We start from the raw sequence: 16,106 nt of genomic DNA, 5'->3' as shown, positions 1-16,106 counted from the left end.
CTATGGTATTCTAGCTACTGCCAGAAGTCCATGCCCTCTGAGGCTGAAGGTAGTAGCAAACAGGTGATCTTCATCAACAAACTTAGAAAAGACAATATTCAATTCATCACTGAGCTTTATGTCAAACATGGTACTAGGTGTTTTCTATGTTATCTTGGTTAATTCTATTCTTACAAAAAAAAAACTGTGACCTTTTTCCAATCTTCTTAGTCTGTAACATACAACTCAAGGCAATTTATTTTAGAAATAGTTATCAATTCTTTTTAATTTGCTATATATGGATAACTCATTTTTTGTACCGAAAGGTGCACATTGGCTTAACTTTTGTGGAATAAGAATGGTAATGAAAATATCAAGAATTAGCAAAAGTAATAGAATAAGTATAACTGAGTTCTAATTGAGTATAGATTCAACTGATAGGTCTACCAGTGCACCCACCAACTCAAATTACAATATTACTTTTATGTTTAGAGGGCCCCTTCTTCAGCTAGTACATTAAGAGAATGACAGCTTTGGATAATTCAATACTACAACCTCAGTGGTCACTAAAAATGAAGGAAAGACAGATTTATAACTCCTTGGAAAAACTGCTGAGGCTTACCCACCAATAAAAGCTGTGCTATTTTGTTTTGATTTTTTTAAATCTTATATTTAATCCAAGTGGAAAGTTAAAATTTTTCTAACTCAAACATTTGTGTCAACTTTAAAAAGCTGCTGCAAGGATACCAAAGATTTGTTTCCTTATTTTATTGGGGTAAATAAATGAGGACAATGGAAGCAATCATACTATATTTTCATATAATTTTCTAATACACAAAAAAATTCCTTACAAATTCTTTAGATTGTTTGCTTGTAGTATCAACTATATTTTAAAGCAAAAATAAAATCAATCACTCCTACCAAAAATCCAAATGAATTACATAATTAAAAATAAGAGCATTTTTAAGAATAACATACATGCCTCTATATTAAGTTTATTTCTCTATACTTAATACTTATTTACGGCACCACATTGTTCTATGATTTCCTAAGTAAAATTATGTACAAATAAATGTTTCACGTACAGTTTTTCTGGTTAGAGAAGTTTTTCTAGTTGATATAGTATCATATACATAATAAAAAAAATTTGAGAAATTATGTAATTATGCTATTCTTAACACAGAAAACTATGAAACAAAGTCAATTTTAGAATCAATTTTTTTCCACCTGTATGTTCTATCATTAGAGTTTTTATTATCAAGTACCTTTGAGGCTCTAATATTTTAGCTATTCACTTAAATTTAAAAGTTTATGATAAATATGAAAAACTTTTAATTCTTTAGAATTTAAAGGCAATCTTGATTTTTCTTAGTATAAATGTGTATAAGTAGTTATAAAACTAGTGGTAAGGTGAAGGTAGTGACCTCTTCAGAATTATTCCAACTGTTTACCTTGTCATTTCCCAGAGGTACATCCAATCTTAGTAAATGTATTAGTTTTTACTGTACTATTATCAATTACCAAGTTGATTATGATGAGACATAATTCTCCCTTGTCACAAGTGAACACATATATTTTGGGCCATTTTTACACTATTTTTTTAAATCCACAACCTAGTGAAGAATCTTCAATAGTAGTAAGAAATAGCTTCACTTTCAATGCCAACAAAGTCCTAGGAGAATGTCAATTATGCCAATTGTGCACAAACAGATGTATGGTGATTCTGTGATATGGACTATTTTACACCAGGGACAAAGGCCAAACCATTCATCTCAATTTACTTAGGATTGAGGCTTAATTTGAACTCTGACCTCAGAGTGGAAAGGGCATCTATATATCCAATAATGGCACAAGGCACTATTTTCAGAAAGAAACGTGCATATTTACCTTACATTGCATTAACTTCCTCACTAATTTTGCAAACAGTGGTATTATTTTAGCATTTTTATTGCTCCTTAAAATTAACTAATTCTAGGAAATGTTTAAAATTTAGGCCATTATGAAAGTAACTAAATGTTTAATCAATAGTATAGATGACGGCCATTGATTGAAATTCCACATTTAAGGTGTTCTCAATCTCTATCACCAATAGTCAAATGACACCTGACTAAAGATTGCTAAGAATCTTGTTACTTGCTGACTTTAATGGAATTTTGAAAATAGGTCATAGGAATGACAGGTAATTGAGTTTAAATTAAAACACAAAGGGAAACAATGAGCTATTTTTCAAAATTAATTTTGAATAAAGTTTTTGTTTAGCCACTCATTTCTTGTAAAGAAAAAGTTTACTCTCTTAAAAGTGAACTGTGATCTTTGTAGATAAGCCTTTATTTATTAAGAACATAATTGACATTCCTATTTAAAACATCTCTTCGATAGGTGATTTATTGCTCTACTCCTTCCAAGAGAGCTCCTGAGAATTAATGAGACAATTGCCAAGCGCTTGAAGCTCCTTGGGGAAGGACTATAATAATATTACTGAACATTATTGTAATTATTATTATTTTATATGCAGTTCCCTCATATGAATTTTTATAAATAAATTTAGTTTGTGCCCTTGATTAAGCCAGGCCCACCTTTTGTTGGAATCACTGAATAAAAATACTGTGTGAACACTCCACTTTTTCAAAGCTGGGGCGTCCCACAATTTTGATCAATTTCCAAAAATCCATTTCTTGCCTTCAGCTGAGAATTAATGCTACCAGGGCTTCTATATCCCCCTGGTGGTCATCAACCTTATGGAAAAAAATGGGACCTAAGAACATTAGGAAGTCATTATCACAAATATCTTATTATAGAAAATAATTCATTCTGCCTTTTTCCTCAGGAGAAAATCAAAATATTTGGTAAGAAAGCACACTATATTATATAGGTTGGCCTCTGATTCAAGTATTTATATGTCCCAAGTTTTTAAATTGTTACAAACTTCCACTTTTAATTCTGGAATGAAATACTTTTGTTTTAAATATCACTAGTATTTTGCTCTTAAATTTACTTAAATATTTATAATATGGAATTGCAATTATATAAAAATATATCTCACTACTAGTTTTTCATATGCTTAAATTTTCTTTTACCAACTGTTAGAAACTAATCTATAGCTCTTAGGTTTTTTTTTTGTTGTTGTTGTTGTTTTTCTTTAAAAGGAATAGATGGAATAGAACAATAAATTTTCCTGTTAAGGTCACTTTTAAAATAAAGTCAGATAATGCAGCCTGGGGTTTTAGCTCAGTGGTAGAGCACTTGCCTAGCATGTGTGAGGCACTTGGCTCAATTCTCAGCACTGCATATAAATAAATAATTTAACAAATAAAAAATGAAGGTCCATTGACAACTTAAAATATATTTTAAAAAAGATAAAGTCAGTTTCTTATAACCATATTATTTCCTGTTGTGACATTATAAAATGAAAGCTTAAAAAGAACAATCTAAGCATATTAATGTTTTCATGAGGTTTATAAAGTCAACCTGGAGAAAACAGGTTTGCCCTTCCATCTAGGTAAGTAAATTAGCAAATACAGTACAAAAAGTACATATTCTAAATATTCCTAAGTGAGAAATGGGAGGGGGTCTTTAATTTTTAACTTTGTCAAATTTTGTAATTGACATATAATATTTGTATATATTAATTAGGTACAGTATGTTGTTTTGATTCATGTTAACATTGAGTAGTGACCAACTCAAGTTAATTAGCATATGCAGCACATTAAACTTTAGTCATTTCTTTATGGTGAGTTCATTCAAATTCCTCTCTACTAGAAATAGTTTTTAAACATACCAAAATAGACAGCCATATGTGGTAGCATAGGCCCCTAATCTCAGTAGCTCAGGGGGCTAAGGCAGAAGGATCATGAGTTCAAAGGCAGCCTCAGCAAAAAGCAAGGTGCTAAGCAATGTGAGACTCTGTCTCCAAATAAAATACAAAATAGGGCTGGGGATGTGGCTCGGTGGTCCTGTGCCCCTGAGTTCAATCCCTAGTAACACCCCCCCCCAAAAAAAAATCACCAAAATACAGATAACGCAATCAAAACTTAGAATCCCTAAATTCTGTATATCCCAGAAATATTCTATAGATCAATTCAGCAATACCACAGGAAAACATTTTGCTGAGTCCAGAACAAGAAGGGGAAAAGGAAGAGTTGATTAAGTGGCTCATCTTAATTTAATTCAACAAATATATGTTGCACATTTTTTTTTTTACATGCAGGTGTCTTCACTACCTACTACAAGCAATAACAAGTAAGGAGGAAACAGCTCCTGACATGAAGTAGCTTATGTGTGAATCATCAAGCACACACCTAAATTACTACCATTGCAGTTGGTTGTAATCCAGGGGAAAGCAAGAGAGGGTTATGAGAGTGGATGAGCTAAGAAGACCCTGTCAAACTTTAATTAGCTTCCCTGTCTTGCAGCATGTACTTGAAACTATGTTTGGGGTCACACTCCTATTATCCCTTAAGTCATGTCCCTCCTTTGCTCCAGTCTTAGTGATTTCCAACTCTTCCCATTTTATTCCTCAGCATCATCAGGGTGTCAACCCTGGATGCACAAAGCTTTAAGAAAACAAACACTTGTTCTCCTCTCCCAGAGGAAACAATCTTTTTTTCAGGTGGTGGGGATCAAACTCAAGACATATGCTAGGCAAGCCCTCGACCACTGAGCCCACTCCCAGCTTTTTACATAACTGGTCTAGGGCAGAGAGCAGAACCCTTGGCTAACTCTTACTCTGAACTCAGCCCAATATGTCCTTTTGGATGCCCACATACCCCCCACAATGGCTTCCCACCCAATATGCTTTCACAGTCCCTGAGGCTACCTCTAAGGGCAAATACTCAGGCACTACAATATTTGGACCTGATGGTGGCTCTTCTACTAACCTGTCAATTCCCCTAGGAGCATAGCAATTCTCCAAAATCTTTTCCTTATCCTTAGCATTAATCCCAGAGTCCTCACCTACATGGCTGTGTCACCCAGCTCAGCCTCCTTCCACCTTCCCTCGCTCACCACTCTCCCAACCACTGGACCATTCTTCCAAATTTTCAAAGATGCCTTGTTCTTCCAACAGGGCCCCCTTCAGGGCTTTCTTTCTGCCTGGTATTCCCTTCCCTGATCTCATTCTTCCCACAGCTATCTCCACCGTAATGATCTCAACTTAAATATCACTTCCCCCAGGAGGCCTCTAGGACCAACAAACCACAATGCATAGATTTTTAAATCTATTTTCGAGTATTTATGATCCTTTTCTTTGCTTTTATGGTATTTAAATTCAAGCACAAAAACAAACATGTTCAATGTGATTGTTTATTATCTATCTTTCCCACCAAACTAAAAACTCTCCCTTTCTTTATAGGTATTCAGCATAATGCAAATGCTCGGTAAATACATTTTAATGAATTAATATATAATGTGACTATGTTCTATCATCTAAACTAATAATAACAGTCATTATCTTGGAAAGAGCAAAACAATATGCATTTAAAAAGCAACTGTCTTTTAATGGCATATTCAAATGACATATTTTTTCCATTGCTTTTTCAGGAGTGCTGGCAATATTGCTTGAAAGTTTTGTTAAACTTGGAAGGACTTGGGAACTTGTTCTTTGGGATGTTATGGAAGAAATGAGCAGGTTATACCAGATGGCACACAATATTCTTTTATTTAAATTACAACAGCAAATCCATTGTGAATATTACTTACATTAAGTCGGAACTTTCCAGGCAACAGCAGAGAATTATACTTTAATGTCCGTATGTTGCCCCAAGGCAACTGAGCTAGGTGACTATCAAGCTAAAAAATATCTAAACCCAATATTTTTTGTTCACTTATTCTATTCAGGTGACATTTGAAAGCTTAGTAAAAAAGATTTTGGAGACCTTTCTTATCCCAATATTCTAATGAGTCTTTAAATAAATAACATGTTAGAAATAAATGTAAATATTCTCCTTTTTGATGTGAAAACAAGACACACAAACACACACACACACACACACACACACACACCTAATAACATTGAATGCAATCAAAATCCAACTATATATTTTTCAAATACCCTATATATCCAAAATATGTAAGTTTGACTCATATGGTGTAAAATATATACCTTGCAAATATATATTTCCATATTAGTAACTAACTCATGAAAATGTTAAGACCAAAGAACAGAAAGTAAGTTCTTTTATGAAACTTTAAGTATGGACACACATGTATGTGAAAAATTTTTGTATACTTGTACATAACTCAGTGTACATACTAGATATATGTACAAATGGTCTTTGATCTATGAAATTTGTAGGCTATTCTTATGAATATAGCCATCTTAAGTTTTATGTTAGAAATATTAATTTTAAAATATTAATTTAAAAATATTTTAAAACAGCAAAAACTTTATAATATTGTTAGAAATATTAAATAATAAATTTGAAAATAGTTAAGCACTTTTATATCATTGATTCTATAAGCCTTAATGAAATTTGCCAAAAAATTTTTGCTTTGTTTCTGTGCTTTGGGTTACTAAGGCTATGAAAATGGATACTGGATATACAATTTTTCCTGAACATTCTATTTTCAATGTTACCCAGTCTTAAATGTAAGTTCAAAGAAATGAGAGCATGTATGCTTTTCACAATGCAAAAAGAAATGTTATTCAGTACTTGTGTCTTCAGATGAGTGAAAGCACAGCATGAACTAAGATATTAATAATAAGTAGTGAAATTTTTCATTTACAAATATACAGCATTATCATCTTTACTTTTTGTTGCCTAATCCTTGTGAATCTCATCAAACAAAATTAGGTCTTTACAAATTGTACCAAATTTGCTAAATACTGCCTCTGTTGAAAAAAGGGTGGGGAGGGGGAGCAAGTTCTTAAACAGATGGATCAGGAAAGGATGACTTCATCAAAGAAAGCCTTAGCTACATGAGACAAAAAAAGCTGGGAAACTCAGTGGTAGATCTTTGTGGCCATCATCCCTTTCTCTTACCCTGAGGACTTTTATCTCGTTGGAACTTGTTTGGACTGAGTGTAGCTTCACAAAGTTGCTACTCAAATATTTGAGGTCTTCTGATGATCTAATTTCCCAGAAAGGAAACTCTTCTCTTTGTGTGAGGCAAATGACTAAAAACCAAGTTCTAAATCCTTTCATGAAAGGCTTATTATTAATACTGTGCACTATAAGGACAGTTCAAATTCTCCATCTACCTTTTAATATAATATATTTCGCAGCTATTTGAAAAGCTATGTTTTCTCATAATTAATATTTTGACAAAGTTCAGCTTATAAATATTCTTCTGATTATCTTGACCCTACTTTTATTTACTTATTTATTTACTGTGGTACTGAGCGTTGAAACCCAGTATGCTCTACCACTGAACTAAATTCCCAGCTTTTTTAATTTGGGGTTTTGTTGTTGTTTTAAGTTTGAGACAGGGTCTCCAAATTCAACTAAGTTTCCAAGGCTGGCCTCACACTTGCAATCCTACTGCCTCAGCCTCCCTACTTTTGAAATATAAAATTAGAAGAGCAAAATTAAGAAATGCTCTTAAAAGTCACATTAATTTAAATAAGTAAACCAAATGTCAATGGGTATAAGAAAAGTAACATGCTGGTTTCGATTAGTTTCCCAGGGTACACAAATGCAGTTTAGTTACATTTATATCACCTAAGATACAGTCCAATCCAATGTATTTAAGGTAATATATGGATATATTATGCTTAAATGAGACATCCAAGTATTCATTTTATGAAACTCGTTTTAACCCTTACGCAGAATTATTGAAGGTACTGTAAAATACTATGAAAGAATAATGTGTTACAGAGAAATACCACTGAGATAAAATGGAAAAACATTCTACCATATTTTCTTTCATGGCATCTATATATCTAGTATCAATTCATTATGAGATTTTGAATAGTTCTAATCATTTCTATATGCCTCATTATCAAAGTTGTCCCTGCTGAGTTCACAGACTATTATTAGAATTAAAGCCCTTCATCAATACAGTACACAACTTTCTGGCCAGATGACAAAATCAGAAAAATAAATTGTATGCATAGATCCCTAATATTAGGACCATCTTTTTCAACATTATATAAATTATAATGCTCCTTGTTACAGAATGATGACTACTAGAGGCAACAGGATTTAGTCAGAAAATGCAGAAGTTGAAAAGAGGGAAAATCAGAAAAAAATTAAATTAAAAAGTAGCATATAGAAATCATAGAAGGATGAGTTCCAGGTGACTATTTTGTGTCAGTTAATTCTTTTCAAAAGAGCAAAAAGAAAGAAAGAAAAGAAATGAGAATGAGTGCGTATCTGTGTATATCTGTACCACAATTCCCAAATTAACATGTGGGACTTAAATTTTTGTGGGGGTACAGGGGATTGAATTTAGGGGCACTCACTATTTTGTATTTTATTTATAGACAGGATCTCACTGAGTTGCTTAGTGCCTCACTTTTGCTGAGGTTGGCTTTGAACTCATGATCCTCCTGCCTCAGCCTCCTGAACTTCTGGGATCACAGGCGTGCACCATTTGGGAGTTAATTATTATGGCTCTAATTTCACTGCTGTTGTATTACTCTGGAGCCAGATTTCAAACACATGTGGACACATGTGCACATACACTGATGTGTTTTTGCACAATTTGGACTCTTCTTGTTGCTGACTACAGTGATGTTAAGGTACAGTACCCATGTGTTTTCAAATGTTGGCTATGATGTAGTTCCACAGCATGATAGCAATGTGAAGTTGACAAAATAAAAAATGATTGGAAGCTTTAAGAATTGGTCTCCATTATCTCTCACTGCTCATTTTATTTTTACTTCCATATTGCTGAGGTACTAGCTCCATTCTAATTTTCTCTCTCTCTCTCATACCCGCCCCCGACACAAATTAAAAAATGAGTGATATGGAGATGTCTAAGGACTGGGAGAAAGGAGACAACACATCCTTGTGCAGCAAACAGAGAATCTCAACTGGTACATCTATGGGCCTTCATCCTAGGCTGATAGACTTATGCACCACCATGCTGGTGGAGGGGACTATACATTGAGTTTGAAGCACTATTGTATGGGCTTCTCTCACTGCATAAAAACTGTCTATGTAGTATGTATTATGCTCATTGAACTTAAAACTCTCCTAAATGTAACTCAGCAGATATAAAATGGACTAAGACATAAATAAGAATCTTGCTGTATACTGACAGAAGGCAGAGATTTCTCTTGGAAAACTTTATGAAATTATTCTTGGGTTTTAAAGATGCCACACACTGTCTACAAAAAAACAAAACAAAACAAAACTATTTGAATCTTTCAATGGAAAGCATGTATATAGGAACCAAAGCCTTAGTTTTAAATTTCATGCAAATCTGAAGTTGAGTTCAAATGTACACTAGCCCAAACATGTGAACAGAAAAGAAATCACAAATAGCAAATGATCTAGTATCTTCAACTCTAGAGGAACAGCAGGGAAGGATAGGATGAAATAATTTCCCCATAAAGACAGACAGATGCAATGGCAAATATGTTAATTCTGACTCACTTTCCCAAATTCTCAATTTGAAGCCCTAGAAGCCTCTTTTCATGTGCACACAGGCTGTCTCACTACCCTGCACCCCACCCCCACCCCCACTTTCTCCTTTACTCCCTGCATCCAGTCCAATTCTGTCAAATTTCCCTCCACCATAGTTTTTCAGTCTGTCTCCCCACTGTAACATCTGTTGGAAATTCACCATTTCATTCCCAAAGGGTTTTCTCTCCTTTTGGTCTTTCTATCTTTAATAACAACCTTGTAGAGGGCATATATTATGTTTTTAAGAACATTAATCCACTTTAAAACTTCTTGATGAATTTCACTGCTTTCCATGCATGACTAAGTCTTTCCCAAGACAACCTCCAAACACATTTCCAAGGCTCTCCTCTTTGCCCCTGTACCCAACCAGGGGTAATCTGATGCCTCTGGCAACCTTTCCACACCATTCCCAGCAACATAACCACTTGTTCAAAGGGGGAGTTCAACCTCCCTTTTCTTCTTAATGCTGCTGAAGTTACCTGCCAGGTGAGCTTTCTCAGAAGGCTCTGGGCAACCCTTTAGGTTCTCAATGAACTGTGTGAATGTCTCAACTATAGTAGTCTTTGAGGCCAGAGACTGTAGGTAAGTCATCTTGGGACCTAAATAACACAACTATCGTAGGCTGATACAGAAGGATCACAAGTTCAAAGCCAGCCTCAGCAACCTATCGAGGCCCTAAGCAACTTAGCAAAACCTCGTCTCAAAATTAAAAGTAAAAGGGCTGTGGATATGGCTCAGTGGTTAAGCGCCCTTAGGTTCAAAAAAGAACACACAACCAAGTACGTAAATATTTAGCTTAAATATTTATGGGAAGAATGAAAGAATCATGATGAAGCTGAAGAAATAATATAGCAGGATTTCAACTCCATTCTACCACTTACCCACCCATGCCTTCTTCCTCTAGTTCTTAATGAACAAAACCAGTATATATTCTTTACAGAAACTTACTACTCTTGGGCACAATCTGGCCCATTGTTTATTCTTGCTATGACTCATAAGAAATAGTTTTTTTATTTTTAAATGGAAGAAAAAAAAGTAAGCAAAAAATACTATTTTATGATATCAAAAATTATAATACTCAAATTTTTTTGTTAGTAAAATTTTATGGGAACATGCTCTGCTCATTCATTTACATATTGGCTACTTTCTCACTACAAGCAGAATTGAATAATGTGACAGAAGTCCAGAGCTGGCCATGCTAAAACTAATTACAGCTTTTACCCTTAACAGAAAAGTTCTGAGAGACTCAGTATTAAGTAGATAAATATGGTAACAGAGGTACCCTGAGAATGTAAGAACAAGATGGAGTTGATGAGGCACCAGTTCTACATCCTTTTTGTTCTCTTGGGCTTATCATTCATGATATAAAACAATAGTTGGTTACCAGCTTGTATGTGACAGCTAATGAATATCTGAAAATACTTTAAATCATGAAAGTTGATTTTTAAATCAAATTACAGGACGTTGTTTTGCCTTCTATTATTAATTTATTCAAAACAATGGGACCAGATGAAAAACAGAAAAAAAAAAAAAGAACTCCAACTTATATTGACAATCTTAGATACTATTTTCCTGTTACCATTTTCCAGCTTCTTACAGAATAGAGATGACCAAATTTTTCACATTCTCTTAAATTGCATAGCCCCAAAGGACACAGGACCATCTAATAAAATTTTGTTAATGTTGAAAGTAGTAAGAGGATTATGTTCTGGCTTCTGTTCAACCAATGCATCTGATTACAACTCTCATCTCTCTATATAGTAGACTCTTGCTGTTTACTAATTATCCTTTGAACTACAATGCAACTTTATATTAAGCATCTCCTGTAGTTTAAGTCAACAATTTTCAATGAGTATTTTCCACCTAAGTACAGCTCATAGCTTGTCACAAGGTTTGTGACAAGTCCTAAAATGTGAGTGGCAAAATACTTTGAATATGGTTTCATTTTGCCAAATCCCCCCATCCCAATATTTAAAAAGGTCTTCTAGAATCCATGTTAGTATTGTTATTTCATCTGTTTAGGCCTGGATATACAGAGATACTGAGTGCAGCCTTCTCTGGTTTTAAGCGGTCATCCTTCTGAAGACTCTACCTTTGTACTAACTTCTGTGTCTCTTCTGCCAAAACCTCTCTCATGTTCTGGCAGTGAAACACAAAATGAAAGAAGTATTTCAATTGCACTTAAGCCACATTCATTGAAGGGGACTCTCCCTAGTTAGTGATGCAAAACTACCAAAATGGGCACTATAATCTCGTGACCTTTAAACTGGGATAGGACACTTCTAATCTGAATCACATTCTCTCCTTGCCCCGACTCCTACACTTATCCCATGGGCCCTTTCAGCCTTATTGTTTTGCTGGCTTCTCCCTCTAGTTAGATATCTAGATTTCTGATTATTTCCCTGAAGGATTTGTTTATATATATATGCTAAATAAAGCTTTAGCTTTTACTCTCTTAAGAGTTTTTTCTTCCTGAAATTTTGTGAATCATTCCATGTGGTTTCAGGGGAGGAAGGGAAAGAATGATGGTTTTATAATAATGAGATATGTAATTTCTTTATTGTTTTGTTCTGTCCTTTGTATCACTAATAAAGATGTTAAATCAGACCTCACTTAAAGCTGATCTCTAGACATCACTCACCAAATCGTTACAATTTCATCTCTGATTGCCCTTGGGTATTACCACCTCTTAACAAGATATTTCACTTCCACAGAGTGAAAAACATTTTATAAGAACATCATTCAGAATCTTTTAAATGTTGTTTATTCTCAGAGTCAGATAAAAGTATACACTTTTGATTGAACATGAGAATGTATTCAAGGACCACACTAGGGAGCTCCATCAAAAATAAAAATGTAAAATAAAGAGAAAAATGGGAATTATTTTTAAAAAACACTAAGGTTTGGCTTAATTTACTACCTAAATATTAACAATATGCATGACATTAGAATCATGCTGAAAAACAGATTAGAGAAGCATCAATTTACATTTTCTAGTTGACACACAACAGGCCACCAAAACTGGAAACTTTTCTATGGATGCACCACATGGTTCCTAAACCTCAAGCATTTTATTTGAACTGTGGTGTGTATATAAGGTGATCAAAAGATATGATGTAATGGGATTATATTGATACCATCTCCAGTCCCTAATGCTGAAGTGTCCTATAGATAAAGCCTACTGTGCACACATATATACATATAAATAACAACTTCTTTGTAAACCACGGATTGTTCTTTACGTCCAAGTGCTCATGGGAAACTAACACCTGCCACCCTTAACACTTTCTCATTAGATGCTTCTCTACATCCTCAAGAGTATTGTAATTAGTTTCTTCATCAAACAAACAAAAATGCTATTTGAATGTTGTAAAAGTAATGTGCCTAGAAAACATTCTGAATATGATCACTAATACCATGTTTTCTTTAATTCAGTATCATCAACAACTTTGCCAAAGTATAAGGATGGCTGATTTTTTTTTTTAAATGCTCATTTGGGATATTTTTACCATTTCAATTTCACTTGACAGTAGTCACAATTAACAGTTTGTAAACCACTACATTTTAAAAAGAACATTGCAGATATTGAAAATTTGGTAACTTCTTTGTCTAAAGCTTTGATGCTGTATAATATATAATTTGCAAAATGGCCAAAGTAGTATAAAAACCTTTCTTGTCTGCCTCCCCCCCACCCATCACAAACAGAAGGTATTAATCACCGATCTCAAAGGCAGCTGACTGATGCTATTCACGGAGTAGGGCTTTCTCACTCATGTGGCCCCATGAATAACTCTCAAGGCTTTTATTACTGCTCTGAGTGGACTCTTAGCAGCACAGCCTCTCTTTAGCAACCCTGTCCCCTTAGGCTCCAGGAGGATTATAGATAATGGCTGAAAGAAAGCATCATTGGTAAAAACAAAAGTTTTTAAAGAAAAAAAATTGGAGCAAAGTGGACATATTAGAGGCAAGTCATGATTCATGGCCTATCCTATGTTCTGCCTCTTTCTCTCACTCAATACACACTTTAGTTTTACTGCTGGATAAGAAGGGACCAAACCAATGCACTTCTCCTAGCAACCAATATCAGTCAGCAAAGAAGGCATGTCATCTGCTCAAAGGGAAAACGGAAGAATTTGGGGTCATACAAAGCAGACACATGTTCTTTTGCATTTGATCCCAAATTGATTATCAAAAAAGGATTCAGTAAATGCTAAATAATTCTGTTTTATGTGAATGTTAACAATCCATAGAACTAAATATCAGCTTGTCTGTTTGCTATATAGTTGAGTGTCTGATACTAGGCTGATCCACTTCATTCAAATGTTCAGTTTTTTTTTTATTTATTTATAATGCACCCTGTCACTGACCCCTTACAGTTCACAAAGATTACCCCTCCCAGACATATCCTTAAATCTCCCAGATCATTTCAAATGAAAAAAAAAAATTATTCAGAAACTCCCAAAGCACTCCATGTTTAAAGAAAACTTAGAAGCAAATCCTGATAAAGATGAGCCTATAAGAGCATTTGTCTGGTCATCTTATTTGCATGCCATGTGTAACTCCTGATTCAAAAGATAAAAACTCCTTTTGAAAAGTTGAACAAACTTGGAATTTAAATTTAACATAATGAGACACATTTACTGAGAGAATCACAAATCTGGAGGATTTCATTACATCCAATGGATGAACATCACAGGTGTTAGAGTTTAACAGAAAAGTACAATACAAATTCATAGTCTGGAAAGTGTTCTTAAAATAAAATTCTGTGTTGAATTGTGAATAGACAGCAACCATGAAACACCTCAGTTAATTCATATCTTATAGCCCTGTGTATGGGGGTGAGATGGATAAGAGCTTGTTTGCCCAAAATATGTACTCACATGTTGAACATATTTTCCCAAATTCTTTTTTCTTTCATGTTGTATTAAAAATTGACATTATTCAGGGTTTCAAATCACAACAGTGGGACTGAAGCACTTAAAAAAACTACTTAACTACAAAACCACTTACTTATTTTCATAAGAGCCATGGAAAAAACACCACCATTGAATCTCTTAGCACTTCTTCTCTGATGAAGTTTTTAAACAGCATTGACCATGTTTGGAGGAGAAGAGGAGGCTATGAATCCCCACTGAATGACAGTTTTAAGTTTTGTGCATGCAGGCATTATGCACCCTTGAAATATTTTTGCATTTTCAATTTTTAAGTCTTGAGATTAAGTGAAATAAATTGCAGTCAATAAAATTGTTCCCACAACATCAAATTATGTGTTCTAACTCTTGAAAGTCCATTTTGCCTGGAAATAAAATGCTGATGAATGTCATAACCGGTTTTATTTGCAAAAGATTATAGGAAAGCTGGGCCTGGTGAATTACATTGTCATATCAGAGACTCAGAAGCCTAAGGCAGGAGGATTGCAAGTTCAAGGCCAGCCTCAGCAAGGTTTAGGCCCCACACAGACCCTAAGCAACTTAGTGATACTCTGTCTCAAAATAAAACAAACAAAAAAAAAGTTCTGGGGATATGACTCAGTGCTAAAGTACCTGTATTTAATCCCTAGTACCAAAAAAAAAAAAAAAAAAAAAAAGTTATACTCTTTTCTCTACCCATACCCAATTTCTTTTCCAATACATAATAAGATTGGCAAGCCAGATAAAGGTTGGTTGTTGTTATTGTTGGCATTCAAAGATATCTGACAATATACAAGCTGTTGGAAGAGAAAGTGGAAGAATGCCCTCTCTAACTTATCAAAAATGGGCTTGGTTTTCAATACTACACTGTTATTTAACAATATTCAGAGGATCAAAGTTATAAAACACAACTGAATGCCTATTTCTAGATTCATCCTAAATTTCTTTAATTCAATGCAATACCAAAAATCGTATTCTATGATTAGGAGGCAGAGTTAAACAAATTAGTCTAACCATACTGTGGTCTTTGCTAGTATTTGAAAATACACACTGAAAAAACTTTAAAGTATAGCTCTGACCTTGATTTATAAAGATTTATAAACTATTCTTTACAAAGAAAAATTCCTGACAATTTTTTTAAAAGTCAAAAATTCTCCCCTTTTTGATCGTACTTATGAACATTTTAATTGGTTATAAATATGGCAGAGGTTTTGGACAAATCTCTTAATTGTAGTTTGGTTTTAACTAGGTGATCCTTGTTTAAACTCAAAAGCAGTGTACTGGGATTGTTGTTATATTCCATGTTCTACAGCTAATTTTCAAAAAATCTTGGGACCAAAAACAATGGAAATAGATCCCACATCAATCCTTGCCACAGAAATTTAAAAATGGCTATTAAACCTCCTGAGCTATAGCTACTATGTTGCATATGGTTCTAGTTAAAAGGTCATAAACCTAAATACAATGACTGAAGACTATTATTTTCTTAGCAGTATTATTTTTTAACTTCCATTTATTCATAAAGAAAATGTAAGTACTACTGGTCATTAATGAACAAATGTGGATGTGAATTTTAAGATTAGTGATATTTGCCCACCATTCATATCCATGTCATTGAGCTCACATTCGGCAGGCAGATTGGACAATA

General features: G+C 34.1%; 1 protein-coding gene across 1 annotated transcript in view; it reads right to left on the bottom strand.

Moving 5' to 3' along the window:
- The window catches only part of Robo2 (roundabout guidance receptor 2), a 540,305-nt gene extending 530,166 nt beyond the window's left edge, over positions 1-10,139 (bottom strand). Inside the window, exon 1 of the mRNA XM_077110331.1 lies at positions 10,028-10,139. Within this exon, the coding sequence (XP_076966446.1) occupies positions 10,028-10,139 (112 nt within the window). The remainder of the gene's footprint in view (positions 1-10,027) is intronic.
- Between the last annotated feature and the right edge of the window lie 5,967 nt (positions 10,140-16,106).

This window comes from Callospermophilus lateralis, chromosome 10 (assembly GCF_048772815.1).
Source record: "Callospermophilus lateralis isolate mCalLat2 chromosome 10, mCalLat2.hap1, whole genome shotgun sequence".
NCBI classification, from domain to species: Eukaryota; Metazoa; Chordata; class Mammalia; order Rodentia; family Sciuridae; genus Callospermophilus; species Callospermophilus lateralis.
This window is presented reverse-complemented; position numbering and strand designations above follow the sequence as displayed.